The sequence below is a fragment of the Pelophylax lessonae genome, assembly GCF_965119305.1.
Source record: "Pelophylax lessonae genome assembly, chromosome: 12".
In the NCBI taxonomy this organism is placed as follows: domain Eukaryota; kingdom Metazoa; phylum Chordata; class Amphibia; order Anura; family Ranidae; genus Pelophylax; species Pelophylax lessonae.
The window spans coordinates 56175339-56193401 of NC_138779.1; the positions used below are offsets into that span (position 1 = coordinate 56175339).

Below are 18063 nucleotides of genomic sequence, written 5' to 3' on the forward strand. Positions count from 1 at the left end.
GACTAGACACATTTTGTATGAAACCTCTGAAAATTTGTATTGGATGGCCATGTCAATGTTTTCAATTCTATATTTGATTTAAAAATGTATAGAAGCGTTACAATAAGTATGATTTTTCTCAAATTAAAACCACATTTGCAATTAGAACTTCATTTCTTCAAGAAAAGATTTCCATCCATCCTGATCGCTACAGTTGAAAACAATTGTTCATTTCAGCCTATTAACTATTACAAGACTGAATGAAGGTTCCGAAAACGATTTTTGTTTTAAGAAAAACTACAGATGGATGGCCAGCTTTAGGTTTTCTATTTTGGACTGCAAACCATAGATACTGTGGGAACCCTCTGGGGTGTAGAATCTGCCAGCTTGGTAACCAGCTGCCTGCACCAGCACCATTATAATACTATCAGATATCAATAGCAACAGGACAATCCTGGGGTCCAGTGCTCTCCAGGGCCAGGACAAGGGGTGGGCGGGAGAGGAGGCTGCCCTGGGCGCAATGGTTTACTGGGGGCACCTTCCTTCTGTTGCAAGGCTGACAGGAGTAGTGACAGAGGCAGTGATTTTTTCAAGTGAGTGACTGCTGGGTGTAGGATCCCCTAAGTTTGCACATAATGAGCAGGGGGAGGGGGCACAGTTTGGCATCTTTACACTGGGTGCTGGATGACCTTGTCCCGGCACTGGTGCTATCTATCCACCTTCCCCAATGAATGAGCAGTGAGTCATGTCTAGTGCCAAGCATGATGCTAGCAGCATATCTTAAGCATACACACGGTACAATCTAATTGTTCACTCTTCTTTAAATTTACCAACAACCATTTTTAGGGTGCTTACGGTTCAGCTGTAGTTTTCTTATTCTTTCTTTTGTATGTTCCTTACCTTAAGATCTCACTGGTGCCTGAATGGACAACTTGTGTTCTAGCAGTTACTTTTTAGAGTCCATTATAGCTGATCTCTGTATCTAAGTCACCATTCTCTGTATTTTAGAGGTTACAACCTTCATGATAAACTCAGAGCCAAGCTTTACAGGGGGATATGGTGTGACCACCACAGGACGAGAAGAGGAAAAACCAACTACAGGTAAGAACATTCCGAAATAGAAGATGTTTTAGTGAATAGGAACTGTTGGAAAATCGTAGAACTGCATCTGCCCTCCTTTGAGATTTCCTATCACTTCCTCAGGTAGTTAAAGGAAATCCCCCCCAAAATTAGGGAATTCCTGGTTGTTAAATATTAATATCTTTCATTAAAATATTCTGTAAATCACATGGACCTTTTCAAGCACTATATACAGTAAAGTCCAAAAGTCCCTTGATAAACAGGCGCAGTTCCATGTAACAAGTGAGGAAAGAAGGGGTAAGAAGAATCCACTTCAGGTGATGCTCCCTTCACCCACAGGAAATAAAATGTGCTCACCTTACTCCAAGACTCCTGTATCATTACCAGTGTGTCATAGGCAATTTTATTCCACCAAAGGGAAACATGTGAGGGGTGGCAGTGGAAGAAACTCTCTCAACACTCAGCTCGCTCTCAGCCTCTGTGTACACTCAGCTCACTCTCAGCCGCTGTGTACACTCAACTCGCTCTCAGCCTCTGTGTACACTCAACTCGCTCTCAGCCTCTGTGTACACTCAACTCGCTCTCATCCTCTGTGTACACTCAACTCGCTCTCAGCCTCTGTGTACACTCAACTCGCTCTCAGCCTCTGTGTACACTCAACTCGCTCTCATCCTCTGTGTACACTCAACTCGCTCTCAGCCTCTGTGTACACTCAACTCGCTCTCAGCCTCTGTGTAGACTCAACTCGCTCTCAGCCTCTGTGTACACTCAACTCGCTCTCAGCCTCTGTGTACACTCAACTGGCTCTCAGCCTCTGTGTACACTCAACTCGCTCTCAGCCTCTGTGTACACTCAACTCGCTCTCAGCCTCTGTGTACACTCAACTCGCTCTCATCCTCTGTGTACACTCAACTCGCTCTCAGCCTCTGTGTACACTCAACTGGCTCTCAGCCTCTGTGTACACTCAACTGGCTCTCAGCCTCTGTGTACACTCAACTGGCTCTCAGCCTCTGTGTACACTCAGCTCACTCTCAGCCTCTGTGTACACTCAACTCGCTCTCAGCCTCTGTGTAGACTCAACTCGCTCTCAGCCTCTGTGTACACTCTGCTCGCTCTCAGCCTCTGTTTACACTCAACTCGCTCTTAGCCCCCATGTACACTCAACTCGCTCTCAGCCTCTGTGTACACTCAACTCGCTCTCAGCCTCTGTTTACACTCAACTCGCTCTCAACCTCTGTGTAGACTCAACTCGCTCTCAGCCGCTGTGTACACTCAACTCGCTCTCAGCCTCTGTGTACACTCAACTCGCTCTCAGCCCCCATGTACACTCAACTCGCTCTCAGCCTCTGTGTACACTCAACTCGCTCTCAGCCCCTGTGTACACTCAACTCGCTCTCAGCCCCCGTGTACACTCAACTCGCTCTCAGCCTCTGTGTACACTCAACTCGCTCTCAACCGCTGTGTACACTCAACTCCCTCTCAGCCGCTGTGTACACTCAACTCGCTCTCAGCCTCTGTGTACACTCAACTCGCTCTCAGCCGCTGTGTACACTCAACTCGCTCTCAGCCCCTGTGTACACTCAACTCGCTTCAGCCCCCGTGTACACTCAACTCGCTCTCAGCCTCTGTGTACACTCAACTCGCTCTCAACCGCTGTGTACACTCAACTCCCTCTCAGCCGCTGTGTACACTCAACTCGCTCTCAGCCTCTGTGTACACTCAACTCGCTCTCAGCCGCTGTGTACACTCAACTCCCTCTCAGCCGCTGTGTACACTCAACTCGCTCTCAGCCTCTGTGTACACTCAACTCGCTCTCAGCCGCTGTGTACACTCAACTCGCTCTCAGCCCCTGTGTACACTCAACTCGCTCTCAGCCCCCGTGTACACTCAACTCGCTCTCAGCCTCTGTGTACACTCAACTCGCTCTCAACCGCTGTGTACACTCAACTCCCTCTCAGCCGCTGTGTACACTCAACTCGCTCTCTGCCTCTGTGTACACTCAACTCGCTCTCAGCCGCTGTGCACACTCAACTCGCTCTCAGCCTCTGTGTACACTCAACTCGCTCTCAGCCTCTGTGTACACTCAACTCGCTCTCAAGTAACCTAGGGACAGACAAATATATACTGTCATCACGTCTACATAAGACTGCTACTATATGTACTCCATATGACCCTTTGTGGTCTCACTTCTTCATACGTTACAGGTTCGATATATGAACACATTACCCTTTACGGGAGTGGTCCATACTGAGCCATCTTTTTCTTACCGGTCATCGTGGTGCCCCGCTGGTCCCTCTGGGCAGCTGCTGCAATTCTTTCTATGCTCTCACGAATTTCGTAGCCCCCGAATGGGCCTGTGGGAACTTGGGCATTCCTCCCGTTGGTAGCAATACCATTTTTAGTCGACAGACCAATCCAATCCATAGGGTTGGACGCGAAGGATATACTAGGTGCTTTATCTGGAACTTTGGGTGACCCCAGAGGAAGGGCTTCTTTTGCCCGAAACGCGTAGGGTCGGTTCCGGTTCCATGATCGCCTCGTACACCTGAGCGTCCCCAATTTGGTTCGGTATTTGGTCTGTCAAATGCATGCATATTTTAATGCCCTGTTAATGTCATTCGATTTATGTTATTATTTTTTGTCTGTTTACTATTTTGGAATTTAATAAAGATAATTTTTATACAAAATACAGTGTTCAGTGGCATTCACAGTCCCATCTCCACAGGGGAATCCTTCTTGTATACACAATTATTAAGGGATGATGGCCACTGACACTGGGCACTGAGCGAGACGGTACTGTTTGTCCTTGTACACTCAACTTGCTCTCCCCTGTGTGATCGGACCAACAATGCCTCCCCTCCTCCCAGCAAGATGTTGGAAATGGTTTTCCACTCAATCAGTATGCATGGATAGATAAACAGAAGAATCTAAGTGCGCACTGTTATTAAGACTATAACTTTTAATAAAAATTGCACTTACAAAATATTCTTTCGGGGCTGACAAAGTCCTGTTGGACGTAACACGCACGGGAGGAGGAGCCACATTTGCTGACATCACCCGATGCTATCTCGTGGAGCCAACTGCGGATCGGCGCTGTGTTATATGGATTGTCTGTATACTACTGCTTTTTACCAAGAGAATACTTTGTAAGTGGTATTTTTTTTAAAGATTATAGTTCTTCACTTGTTAAATGGAACTGCACCTGTTTATCAAGGGACTTTTGGGATTTTGTGTATATGGTGTTTGAAATGGTCCATGTGATTTACAGAATATTTTACTGAAAGTTATTAATATTTATTTTATTGCATTGCACTGTGTTATTTTACTTGGTTTGTTGGGGTTTTGAGATATACCCATTTTAGTGTTCAGCTTGCAATGCGATTCGTTCTAGTGTAAAATTGTTTGCGACGATTGCAATTTTTGTTTTAATCCCTGGTTGTCACCAGAACTAGTGTCCCCATTGGAGGATTTCCGCTCTATTCCTGTTCTGGTGACCAATCAAAATTTGGGATTTTCTTTCACTTTTGCTGATGAAGGTCACCAGGACAAATAGAGAGGGTGACTCTCTCTATCGGAGATGCAGACAGCAATAAAAACCTGACAGGTGTTCTTATCCCTCTTCACCCTTTCCAAAGCTAATTTTTTAACTTTATATACGGTATTTGCACGTTATGTAAGATGCAAATGCTCCCGCTAGTGGCTCCATAAAAAATGTTTGTCTGTCTGTCTGTCTGTTTGTCTATCTATCTATCTCTCATTCCAGATTCATTGCATAAAGGTAGACATAGCGCAGCCTATTGCATTTGGGTATGCACCCCAAAGCTCAAACACGCATGCATGCGTGTATATGTATATGTGTAGCAGTAGGGTAGTGGTCAGTGTCAGTAGAGCAGTGATTTGTGTCAGTAATTTATTTTTATTATTTTTTTATTATAACTTTTTATAATTTTATTATATATTTTTTTTACAATTTTTTAGGAGCCCCATTGGGGGGCTTTGGTGACATTTTAGGGGTCTAAACAGACTCATGCATAGATTCATGCATAGAATCCATGAAGATAAAAACCTTTTTTGCAACAGAACAAGCTGAAGTTAAAAGCTTATTGGCTACCATGTAAAACTGCATCAGGATTTGCTCGCTCATGTTTTAGTAAATCAACCCCATTGTTTTAAATCTGCAGCTTTCATTAACCACAAGCTTCGGAAGGTTTTACCCCCTTAATGATCAGGGCATTTTTTGCTATTCTGCAGTGTGATAGTTTAACTGGTAATTTCGTGGTCATCCAACACTGTACCCAAACAAAATGTATATATATATATTTTTTTTCATACTAATAGAGATTTCTTTTGGTGGTATTTGATCTCCACTGGGTTTTTATGATATAAACAAAAAAAGACTGAACCTTTTGAAGTGCCCCCTACCCAGGAATGCTGGATCACGTACATGTATGTTATCCGGAGTGGAGCGGGCGCTCTGTTGCAGTATATTTACATGGGGCAGTCTGCAAGAGGTTAAAATATACAATTAAAGAAATATATCGACCACTGTTTATGCCACATCCAGTTATGCATTCAATGAAAAAAAGAAAACAGGACCCCACCCTGTATCAGGAGGACTTTACTGGCATAGTGAGACCGTATTACACTTGTTAAAAGGTATCAAAACATTTATTTAGACAACATTAAAATTATGTCACATGACATGACATACATATTGCGTTAAAACCACTTTGACAGCAGTGCACAAGACGTGTTACACATATAACCTCCAACAGGGGCCAATTCTGACACACACCCCAAAAAGTAGGATGGTGTGCTGAAGCAACCCCAGCCAGGGATTTGTAGGGAATGAAAGTAACTTCCGTAGGTCAACATGTTTCGCCATAAGTGTGGCTTCTTCAGGACCCAAACAAGAGAGGGAGGAATCTATATTCTGAAAAGCACTGACAAAACTAACTGGGTTATCATGATATGACTCCCGGGCGGACACAGGGATTGAGGAAAAGTCCCCTTATTATATAAAAGTGTAAGGAAGCTGTCTGCTATCCTTTTCTGAACTCAGTCCTAAATGTACCTCCACTGAAATAGCTTAAAAAAAGGTACTATTTATAGGTAGGTGTCCTATCATCGCCTTGTACTATATATATATATATATATATATATATATATATATATATATATATAGCTGTGGTAAGGAATTAGGAACATGGGGCCACCAGCGCAGTAATGTATGCTGCGTCCTACGTCTCAGGACACCTATCTATAAATAGTACCTTTTTTTTAAGCTATTTCAGTGGAAGTACGTTTAGGACTGAGTTCAGAAAAGGAAAGCAGACAGCTTCCTTACACATTTATATAATAAGATCTTGCTGAGGGGACTTTTCCACAATCCCTGTGTCCGCCCAGGAGGCATATTATGATGACTCAGGTTGGTTTTGTCATTGCTTTTTAGAATAGAAGTTCCTCCCTCTCTTGTTTGGATCCTGAAGAAGCCATGCATATGGCGAAACACGTTGACCTACAGAGGCTACTTTCATTCCCTACAAATCCCTGGCTGGGGTTTCTTCATGACACCATCCCTCTTTTTGGTGTTTGTGTCAAGATTGGCCCCTGTCGGAGGTTATGTGTGTAACACGTCTTGTGCACTGCTGTCAAAGTGGTTTTAATGCAATATGTATGTCATGTCATGTGACAGTTTTAATGTTTTCTTAATAAATATTTTAATACCTTTAACAAGTGTAATACGGTCTCACTATGCAAGTAAAGTCATCCTGATACAGGGTGGGGTCCTGTTTTCTTTTTTCTTTGTAAGCGGTTAAAATAGTCCCTGGGGGTCCTGCCATGAAGGTCCTTTTTTCAGATACTTCCTGTTATAAGGTGACAACTGTTTGACAATTGTGCTCCTGTGTTGTCACCAAAAGTGCCCCTGGTGAAGACAGCAAGCGGCCATGCTGACTCACATTCACAGTCATGGTCCACGGTTGTCCCCATCATGCAGCTGGGCTATATTAAAGTGTATTTAGACAGGAAGTGGCTGAAAGAGGATGCTAGAGATCAGCAGCAGAGAGATGTAATGGTGAGTATTTTAATAAAAAATGGTGCTCAAATAGCAAAATGTCTTCTACTTAGGATTTACAGCTGTATTAAGGTGAGAAGTGCAAGTGCAGATTGGTGTCCACAGCTATTTGCCAATACCACTGGATTTTCCACTGCTGAACATTCAGCAAGGAAAGCATAAATTCTGTTCTACAACACTGCAATCTTATATAGCATACATCTGAATTGTCCTAATGCAGTCCAGCCTAGTTAGAAAGGGTTAACAGTTTTCTGCAGGCACTTCCGTGCCCTGGCTGGGATCTGTCCCCTTCCTCCTCAGGCGTTCCGGGGCGGGAGCGAGCAGGACGCCGGCCATGGAATTAGCGCTAATGGTATTGGCTTCGCAGCCACGTCCTACATTTCCAGAGAGAAACGGCTTTCATGCTCTGTAAATTGTGCTTCATCTCAGCTGGTGGGGTCTGAGCCACCTGGACGCAATCAATGCCAGAACGGGAGCCGGAACATCTCGCTGCCATGGTCAGCCCTCCCGACCGCACCGCGCTTCGATCGATGGCAAAAGAGCGTTTAAAGATTGACGGAGCCGAATGCATTTGGCATTTCAGAACAGCCACGCTGCAAAAATAAAGGTTTAAAAAGGAACTCCAGCCTATTCTTCAGTCTTGCATAGTTGTACCGGCTCCTCTCCTGTAAGGAAATTGGTTACTCTGATTTCACTGCACACTGTGAGCTTCTCATAATGTGCATTAGAAGCGCTAGCAAGTCAGATAGAGCCCGTCTCATTTCCTGGCTGGAGGACATCCAGCATCATCTAGCCCTTTCCTCCCCAGCGTGACTGTCCATGACCACCCTTCCATTAATTGGATTCATGGAGGCTCAACATCACAGGTGGGCATTACCTAGGGCAGTCTGTATGCAATATAACCCCTCCTCCTTCCCCACACCTACACACCCCCACCCTTCTTCCTCCTGCAGTGCCCATTCTGTCCCCTGGAAAAAATATTTCCTTTAACCACTTTAAGACTGGAAGGATTTGCCCCCTTCCTGACCAGGCCCTATTTAGCGATTCGGCACTGCGTTACTTTAACTGACAATTGTGCGGTCATGCGATGCTGTGCCAAAATAAAATTGATGCCCTTTTTTTGCCACAAATAGAGCTTTTTTTTGGTGGTATTTGATCACCTCTGCAATTTTTATTTTTTACGTTATAAACAAAAAAGAGAGACAATTTTGAAAAAAAAAAAAAAAATTTACACTTTCTGCCATATAACATTCCCAAAAAAAAAATCTAAAAATCAAAATTTTTTAACGTTTTAGGCCAATTTATTTTCTGCTACATATTTTTGGTAAAAAAAAAAAAAAAAAAATCACAATAAGCGTATTTTGATTGGTTTGCGCAAAAGGTATCACATCTACTAACTACAGGAAAGATTTATGTCACTTTTATTGTTTTTTTTTTTTGTACTAAAATCGATTTTTTTGCGGGACTGCGACATTACGGCGGACAGATCTGACCCCTAACTGACATTTTTGGCACTTTGGTGAGACCAGTGACATTAGTACAATAATCAGTGCTAAAAATATGCACTGTTACTGTAACAATGACACTGGCAGGGAAGGGGTTAACATTATGGATGATCAAGAGGTTAAATGTAAGCCTAGGGGAGTGATTCTAACTGTGGGGGGGGTGTGGCTTCTGAAATGACCATAGAGACATGTGATCCTATATAGAAGGATCACATGAGCGCTGTGATAATTTCAGGGAGAAGAACGGTCAGCTGTGTTTACAACAGCCGACCGTCCTTCTCTCTCAGCGTGGAACGATCGCGGGTGTCAGGCGGCAATCAGAGCCACCTGCCCGCTGCATCAGCTTCCTCGCTGATGAGTGGGGTGGGACTGAGCCACTGGCGACATGCACTCACCCCCTAGTCTCCCGAGAGCGAGCGCCGTACAAGTACGGCGATTTGCCTGGAGGTGGCTGCCTGCCACAGTACATCTGCGGCGGGCGGTCGTAAACTAGTTAACTCCACTTTTGTTGAGAAAAAACATTCCCCTCTGAGTGATCTCTGTACATTACAGGGAATACAACAAAGGTTGTTGCAGATTCCTACCTTTTGTTATTCTGAAGAAATCATTGTTTGTGCCTCTGTGCTGAGTGGGTCTAATGGGAGTGGTTTCATAATTATCAATCAGCTGTGCAGCTGCAGAGTACTAATGAGGAAATCTGCTCGGCTTGCATCTCTTTAGCAGTGATTTCCTATTGGGAGTATCTCACCATAAATGACATTTTTGTTGCAGGGGATGCCAGAAATCTGACTTATATCTTAGGCAGACTTCTGGGAAAATCAGTGAGCCAATCACACAAGCAGGAAATGATGTTTCTGGGGTGTGGTCAGTAAACATTCTGTGTACAGAACATCTACAGGTAGCCATATTGCATTTTAAGAAAATTACAGTGGGTGCAGATTGAAAAGGAAAGGTCATTATAAATAACATTCAATTATAATATGACTTGTGTCACAATTGTATACGCTGTATTATTTTTTCTTTATTTGCTATTTTTTCCTCCATAAAAGTGGAGTTACCCTCGAAAGCAGAACTTTACTTCTGTCCAGGAGCTTCCTGAAATAAAGACTGGTCACTGCTGCTCTCTCTACTTGTGCAGGGTGACTGGTCTTGTCTCCGCCCCCTCCTGTCATTTTCTGCAGACAGCTTGTAGTGGGTGGAGCCTGCTGAACCCCTCCCACAATTCATGGATTTGTATCCCTTGTGGCAATTGAAGGATATAATAAATGGCAGTTTTTTCTGCCTGGAGTTCAGATTTAAGGCCCTGAAGTAGTCTGTTTTTTTTTTTTTTGGCTCCTTGTGAGTGATTAAACCTTTCCGCCAGTGCAAATTGAGACAGAACCATCATCTAAGCGATATAACATTCTATCTGCCAGAAGTAACAGAACTTCAAGTTCAATTAAATGAATTAGTGATGAAACGGCGCTTGTCTTTCATACTGCTTGGATGTCGCTCTTCAATGCATCTATCCTGGGTAGGATGAAAGCCGATCAACTTCCCCACAACGAGGGAGATAAAACGATGATTGCATTCGGTAATTGCGGGACTGGGACAAATAATTAGTAAATTAATTGGGAGTAATTGTGTCAGATCACAGGCTGGAACACAGCAATAAAGAGCTCAACCGCAACATTTATAGGGTGTATGTGTTTTATCTTCCTGGAACCTGTGGTGGTATGGAGGCCGTATCTGGTGATGAATAGGGAGTACTCTGAGTGGTGGGGATCAATCTGCCTCCAGTGTACATCTCTGTATGAATACAAACTGATGCTGTGGTCAAGAATTAAATCGGATCTCCAGTCTTTCCTTCAGTCTTGCACATTGGTACAGGCTCCTCTCCTGTACTGAAACGATTTTTTCTGATTTCACTGAACACTGTGAGCATCTCACAATGTGCATTAAAAGCTGTAGCAAGAGCCCACCTCATTTCCTGGCTGGAGGACGTCCAGCATCCAGACTGACTGTCCCTGGCTCATCCTTTCATTCATTGGATTCCAGTTCTTTCAAACATGGAGGTTTAGCGTCACATGTGGGTGTAACCTACGGTGGTCTGTCAAGCTCCACTAGATTGATACCACCTATCATGGCATTTTGATATTTGCATAACTCCTCCCAAGAGCCAGCCCACTGCTTGCATCAGGGCTGAGGATTCTTGAGAAGCTGAGGAAGCGCAATAGGCGACATTCTAAGGTTAGCCTAAGAAGAGCCCAGCGTTAAGTGCAGTAAGGCTACAATTGGCCATATACGAGTGCATTGTTCAGAGTTGTGGCACGGCCCCATTCACTTGAATGTGTTTTGTTCAGCGGTGGTACTGCCCACTAAATGTGATCATTTTTGCCACAGCCGTTGCTCTATCAGAGTGCCGCTACCCATCAGATTGTGCAACCAAAGTGACTTTCGGCCCAAAAAACACTTCCTGCGCATGCGTGATGTGTTCCAGTTCCACCATGCATTCCATGGCGCTATGTGTTCCTTTGCCTATACATTAGAGACTAAATAGTATTTGACGCCAAGACTATACATGTGCAGAACGAAAACATTTGTTTTGTTTCAATTAGTTATTTACATCAATTTGTTTCGTTAAATTTGTTTAATTCATTTTTGGAATTCGTTTTGTTTATTTGAATAGATTCGAGTTTTTTAAATTCCATTTTAATTAGAATTGAATTCCGTTCAAAATTGAATTTATTCTTTTTGAAATTCGAATTTTGGAAGATGGTTATATTCTATTCCATTTTGTTGTTTTTTTCTATTAATTTCTATTACATTTTTTTTCTATTCTGTTCTTTTCTTTTCTATTATATTTTCTATTATATTTAAAATTCTAAGATATTCTATTCGAAATTCGAATTTATTCTATTCGATATTCAAATTTCAGAAAAAAGGTTATATTCTTTTTATATTCCATTCTTTTCTATTGTTTATTCTATTATTTTATTTTCTATTCTACTCTTTTTGAAATTCGAATTTCAGAAGATGGTTATATTGCTTCTACTTTATTCTATTCTTTTATTTATTTTATTTTATTTTATTCCTTTATTTTCTATTTTATTTTATTTTATTCTATTCTGTTCTATTATTTTCTATTCTATTTTGTTCTGTTTTAAGCTTACTTATTGTTTTTATTCTTTTATTCTTTTCTATTATGTCCCTTTTTTTTCTATTCTTCTTTTCGCTATTCCTTTTTTTTTTTTGTATTCTGTCTTGTTTTGCTCTATTCTATTTTTTTATTTTCTAATATATTCTATTTTTTTCTATTGTATTCCTTTATTTTCTATTCTATTTTATTATTTTTTGAAAATTCAAATTTGATTTAGAAAACTGTTTAAATTTAATTCAAAAACTATTTAAACTCGATTAAAAAACAATTTGCATTTTATCTGAAATTTTGATTCGTTATTTCATGTTCGTTTAAATTCGTTACTATTGTAATTTGGAAATTCAGATACATCTGAATTTATAAATAACAAAAATATAGTCTGAATTTCAATTCGGGACGAAATGAACCGCGCATGTCTAGCTACGACAGGACCTACTAGCCAGACTTGGTTTAAAATGTTCTCTGTTTTTTAGAGATTACATCTATGATGTTTTTAGAATGGAACATGACACGGGAAAACACCATGACAGACCAAGATAAAGAAAATATAACCACCAGTAATTTAATATTCAGAAAAGCCATATTACTTATGATTGGAATTGCATATTTTAGAAATGGTTGAAAATGCATCTTATTTCCTCTCACAGCCACTGGATTCCTCAGAGGAGAAACATTACCAGCTGGTGACAACACCGCCCGGCAGGATGAGACCACAGGTAATTGGTTTTATATGCATTAATATGCTTTTTTTTTTAATATAGGTTAAGGTAGAGTAGAATTCTGGCTGCCTTTCATCGATCCCTGAAAAGCCATCTCCTCAGGGAAGCCTATCACACACATCCAACTAATCTTTTATCACTTCCATCAGCTCATTCCCCACAGTTAAAATCTTTTGCATCACTTGCCCCACCCTCTTAGATTGATATCTCTTATTAACCACTTAAGCCCCAGAAGATTTTACCCCCTTCCTGACCAGGGCCTATTTTGCGATTCGGCACTGCGTGACTTTAACGGACAATTGCGCAGTCGTGCGACGCTGTACCTAAACAAATTTGACGTCCTTTTTTTCCCACAAACGGAGCTTTCTTTTGGTGGTATTTGATCACCTGTGTGATTTTTTTGATCATGTGCTATAAACAAAAAAATAGCGTCAATTTTGCAAAAATAACAATATTTTTCACATTTTTTTTATATGAAATTTCCCCCAAAAAATGTAAAAATCAAAATATATTAACATTTTAAGCCAATTTGTTTTCTGCTACATATGTTTGGTAAAAAAAAAAAAATCGCAAAAAGCGTATTTTGATTGGTTTGCGCAAAAGTTATTGCGTTTACTGACTAAGGGAAAGATTTTTGTAATTTTTGTTGTTTTTTTTTAACGAGTAATGGCGGCGATCTGCGTTTTTTTTTGTGGGACTGCGACATTGCGGCGGACAGATCGGACCCCTGACTGACATTTTGGACACTTTTGGGGTTACCAGTGACATTACTACAGTAATCAGTGCTATACATATGCACTGTTACTGTAAAAATGACACTGGCAGTGAAGGGGTTAACTTTTTTTTGAGAGGGAGGGGTTAAGTGTGTCCCTAGGGGCGTGTTTCTAACTGTGATTGGTTGTGGCTTGAGGTGTAAGAACAGTGATCAACGGTCCTACATAGCAGAACCGTATGATCTCCATTCTTACACAGGGGAGAATGACAGGCGGCTTTGTTTACACCAGCCGCCTGCCTTTCTCCTGCTCTACCAGACAATCGCGAGTGCCCGGCGGACATCGGGTCCGCCACACACGCGCAGGGGGGTCCGTGAGCGAGCGGACCTACGTCGCTTTGCCTGTGAGGGGCTAACTGCCCACGTAAATCGTCGTTAGGCAGTCGGCAAGTGGTTAACAGGGCCCTCTTTTATTTTATTGTATTGTAACTGTACTGTCTCCCTTTTATATTGTAAAGCGCTGCATAAACTGTTGACACTATATAAATCCTGTATTATAATAATAATTATAATAATAATTGGGGAGTCTAGAAAGGGTGAAAAGTAAATTAAACTCAACAAATAGTTAAAAACATGGGAAGAATATAAAATTAATTAAAAAAAATACCGAAGCTGGGCACTGACTCATCTTTAGTTATTGGTGGTGTCCTCAAAAACCAAAAAGACCTAAACAACAAAGCAGGGGATCAGAGGGGTTAGAAGTTAAAGTTAAGGTTAAAGTGGTTTCATAAGAGGACAGAACTGCAGTCTTTCCTAAAATCAGGTTACTTGATTGAAAAAAATATTAAATAACACAATATTAACCTCCCTGGCGGTATGATTCTGTCCGATTTTAGGTGCTGAAAGCGGTACAATTATTTTGCATGTAATTCTTAAGAATGAGCAGCCCAAACCAACTATTTACATATGATTTTTTTTTTTTTTTACTGTGCGTTCTTCTTTATAACATCTCGGGTATGATAAAGTTTGAAACACAAAATCATAAATTATAATATAATAAATAACTATAAAAGTTAAGTTAAAGTATGTATGTATATATACACATACACGTATATTATAAATATATGTATACACACATATATTATATATTGTGTGTGTGTATATATATATATATATATATATATATATATATATTTATGTATATGTGTGTGTGTGTATATATATATATATATATATATGTGTGTGTGTATATATATATATATATATATATATATATATATATATGTATATGTGTGTGTGTGTGTGTGTGTGTATGTATATATATATATATGTGTGTGTGTGTGCCGCCGCGCACTGCCGGGATACATCGCTGGATGCCGGGGACAAGGTGAGTACCCTCTCTTCCAGGATCCAGCGATCTTCCTAGCGGTACCCTGAGTGTGGCTCGGGGTTACCGCTTTTGGCACTGAAATTTAACCCCGAGCCACACTCGGGAATACCGCTAGGAAGGTTAAGTTACATAAATGACCACCACCTTCCACCATTAAAATGGAAATGACAACATTGTCACCTCTACAAAAAAACAAAATAAATCCCTTCCCAGTATAGCGTTGGCCACCACACATTCAGTAATGCTCCACTATTGTGGGATAAAAGGTTCTGCACTGTCGCAGTAATGCAGCTTAATATAAATCCATCTATACACCTCATTGGGGAATAAAAAAACGGTGCAGGTCAAATCCCAGCAGCTAGGGACTGACAAGAATGTGTATGCATAGGCGCATGTGGAAAGATGACGGAGAACCTCTCTCTTTTTCCCTACTTAACACATCCCAGACAGTCTCTCAGCTAGGTAACAGTGGGTCATGATTCCTAAAGAGGGGCAGCCAGTTGAGCATCAGGCAAGTTAGTTTAGCTAGTAATTAGCTGTGATAATCCATCTGCTTTTGTAAAGCATGAAAAGTGGACAGGGAAAAAAAGGGGGGGGGGGGCAGAGTTTGGGCACAATTAGAATTTGTTACCATCAAGCATTGCACCTGGTTCATATTAATAGAAAAGCCGCTCAACAATCTAAGTTAGAGCATTATCAGGAAGAGGTGGTTTGCCGTTTACCATAAGTATGGTACCAGGATGGCCTGCTGGTTGAGTAGAAGTTTGGGTTTTTGTCAATGTATGCAGAATAAGTTTTAAAGTTGGCCCACACACCCAGGTTCTTTCAAATTTGGAGGAGATGCGTTACGATATGTGTGAGTTTTTCCATAAATCTTGAGGGGTCTTTTTCTTGGAACCAAACCTTGATAGATGGGACTGGTTAGAGGAGTTATTTGGTGCCAAGATAACCATAGAAAGACTCACTAATCAGACTTTGTTTAAAATGTTCTCTGTACTTAGAAATCACGTCTATGACATACCCAGAATGGAATGTGACATGGAAAAACACCATAACAGACAAAGATAAAGAAGATATAAATACCGGTAATCAGAAATTCAGAGAAGCCATACTTCTTATGGTTGGAATTGGGCATTTAATAATTGGGGGAGTTTCTCCTTTTTCTCTTCACAGCCACTGTATTCTTTGGAAGAGAAACATTACCAGCTGGTGACACCACCACACAGCAGAATGAGACTACAGGTAATTGGTTTTACATCATTTTTAGCTCAAGACCTCACTCTCCCCTAAAAAAAGAAAGGGAAAAATCAAATATCTGCGTTGCCCATAGTTCCATACCATATATTCTCGGTTTTGTTGTGTTTTGTAGATGGCAGTTGCAGAGGTACCTGAATAGTTATGTGTTCCTGACAAATACCTATATTTTTTGCACTTTTGCAACAAAGATCTCTGTTGCCATTGTTAGTCTTTTAAGGCAAATTTTAACTTGGGTTCATTTTTTTCTGGAAAATCAGAGTGCAGAGGAATCTGTTTTTGCACTTTTCTTGCATTCCCTATCCCATGAGATTCTTTAATTTTAGTTATAAATTGATGAGCTGCTGACATTTTTATCTAATTGCATTGCTCAGTGCATATATTGATTAGATCTTCTTCTACCTGGTGATGCTGTACTGTACCCTAGAATCTTTTTACTGTACATTTATGCAGCACGTCATATTGCACATTAACATGCATTTCATTAAACGCACTAAAACATTCAAAAAATCAGATGTGCCACAAAATTTGTACCACAATGCACTGCAACCCATTATGTGTATTGTTCATTGTCATGCACTGATATCCATGTGGGCTGCCTAAGTCTGTTGGGGCACTGCAATGCTTGTAATGTAGGTTGCTGTGCATTACTGCAATCTGTAGACATAAATGGGCCATGTGAGTTGGAGTAACACCCTGATAAGCTTGCAAATGTCCCTTTGTTGGTACTCCCATGGCTTAGAGCAGGATTACGTTTGCAAAGAAACTATAATAATAATAATAATAATATTTTAGAAGCAGTTTTTAAGGCAGTCCATACATTATACAGTTTTTTTTTAACCAGTGGGTTGAACGAAAAAAACTGAGCCTATTCCCCCATCCACATATTCAATGCGGATGGGGAATCACTTCTGCTGAGCTGTTATATTCTGACAGCGGGGAGACTTCCCTGCCATCAGAATACACTGATCAGTGCTGTCGGCTGTAGCTAGCTATAGCCAGCAGCACTGATTGACCAGCATTAATGGACAGGCTGGATGTACTGAATTAAATTAGTAGATCAACCTCTGTACAACCAGGGTGCCCATACATGGATCAAAATTTGTCCGGTCCTTGCTGAACTAGCCACATTTTGATCCATGTATGGCGGGCTTAAAAAAGGTCCCTTTAACCACCCAGAAAAGTTGGGTCCTGTAAATTTGTTTGATTTATGCACTTGCAGTGAACATCCTCTCCAGTGTGAATATAAATCAACAAGCTGTGTGCCACTTTTTCTTTGTTCAAATGAATCCAAATCACCTAATTTGTTTTTCTAGAGACCGTGACCTACAGTGCCTTCACAGACATAAACACTACTTGGTACATACAGTTGGATAACGTGACTGAAATTAGCCAGAGAAGAACTGAAGGTAAGAGGCCACTAAAGAGCAAATCCTGATCCAACAAAAATCTACAGATTCTGTTTTTGTGTTTTGACCTGTTTGCATTTACCAGTCAAACTCTAGGTATAGAAATCCTCAAGAAACCAGATGACCTGGTACCATGAGACTCCTCTGTTGCTGCAACTGCAATTGTATAAGCCAGAGACTCATACACACTCACAAGGGTCCCATTGGATATTACAAACAGAGTCCGTATCCGCATGGATAGTGCCTGAATGTGGAGAGACAACAGAGGGTACTGACAATGGAGAGCAGCAGACCAGACAACTATGGGCATACCAGAGGTTGCATAGAGACACAGGGGTGCATTTGATGTCACAGGAGCACATGGGGTCACTGGAGACAAGGTGGTCAATGGAGACTGGAAACATAGGGGAGCACAGAGGTCACTGGAAACACAGAAGAACACAGAGGTCACTGGAGACATAGAGGAGCACAGACATCACTGGAGACTCAGGAGTGCACAGTGGCCACTTGAGACAAAGGAGTCACTGGAGACAAAGGGGTCACTGGAGACTTAAATCAAAGGGGAGCACAGGGGTCACTGGAGACACAAATGAACACAGAGGTCACTGGAGACATAGATGAGCACAGACATCACTGGAGACACAGGAGTGCACAGTGGTCACTTGAGACAAAGGGATCAAAGGAGACTGGAAACATAGGGGAGCACAGGGGTCACTGGAAACACAGAAGAACACAGAGGTTACTGGAGACATAGATGAGCACAGACATCACTGGAGACACAGGAGTGCACAGCGGTCAGA

At 41.4% G+C, this 18063-nt stretch overlaps 1 protein-coding gene across 1 annotated transcript in view; it reads left to right on the plus strand.

Annotated features, from left to right (window-relative positions):
- The window catches only part of CRTAM (cytotoxic and regulatory T cell molecule), a gene marked incomplete at its 3' end in the record, with an annotated part of 64500 nt that overhangs the window by 37496 nt on the left and 8941 nt on the right, over positions 1-18063 (plus strand). The window contains exons 7-10 of the mRNA XM_082273140.1: positions 988-1080; positions 15602-15685; positions 15774-15842; positions 17171-17263. Of these exons, the coding sequence (XP_082129266.1) occupies positions 988-1080; positions 15602-15685; positions 15774-15842; positions 17171-17263 (339 nt within the window). The remainder of the gene's footprint in view (positions 1-987; positions 1081-15601; positions 15686-15773; positions 15843-17170; positions 17264-18063) is intronic.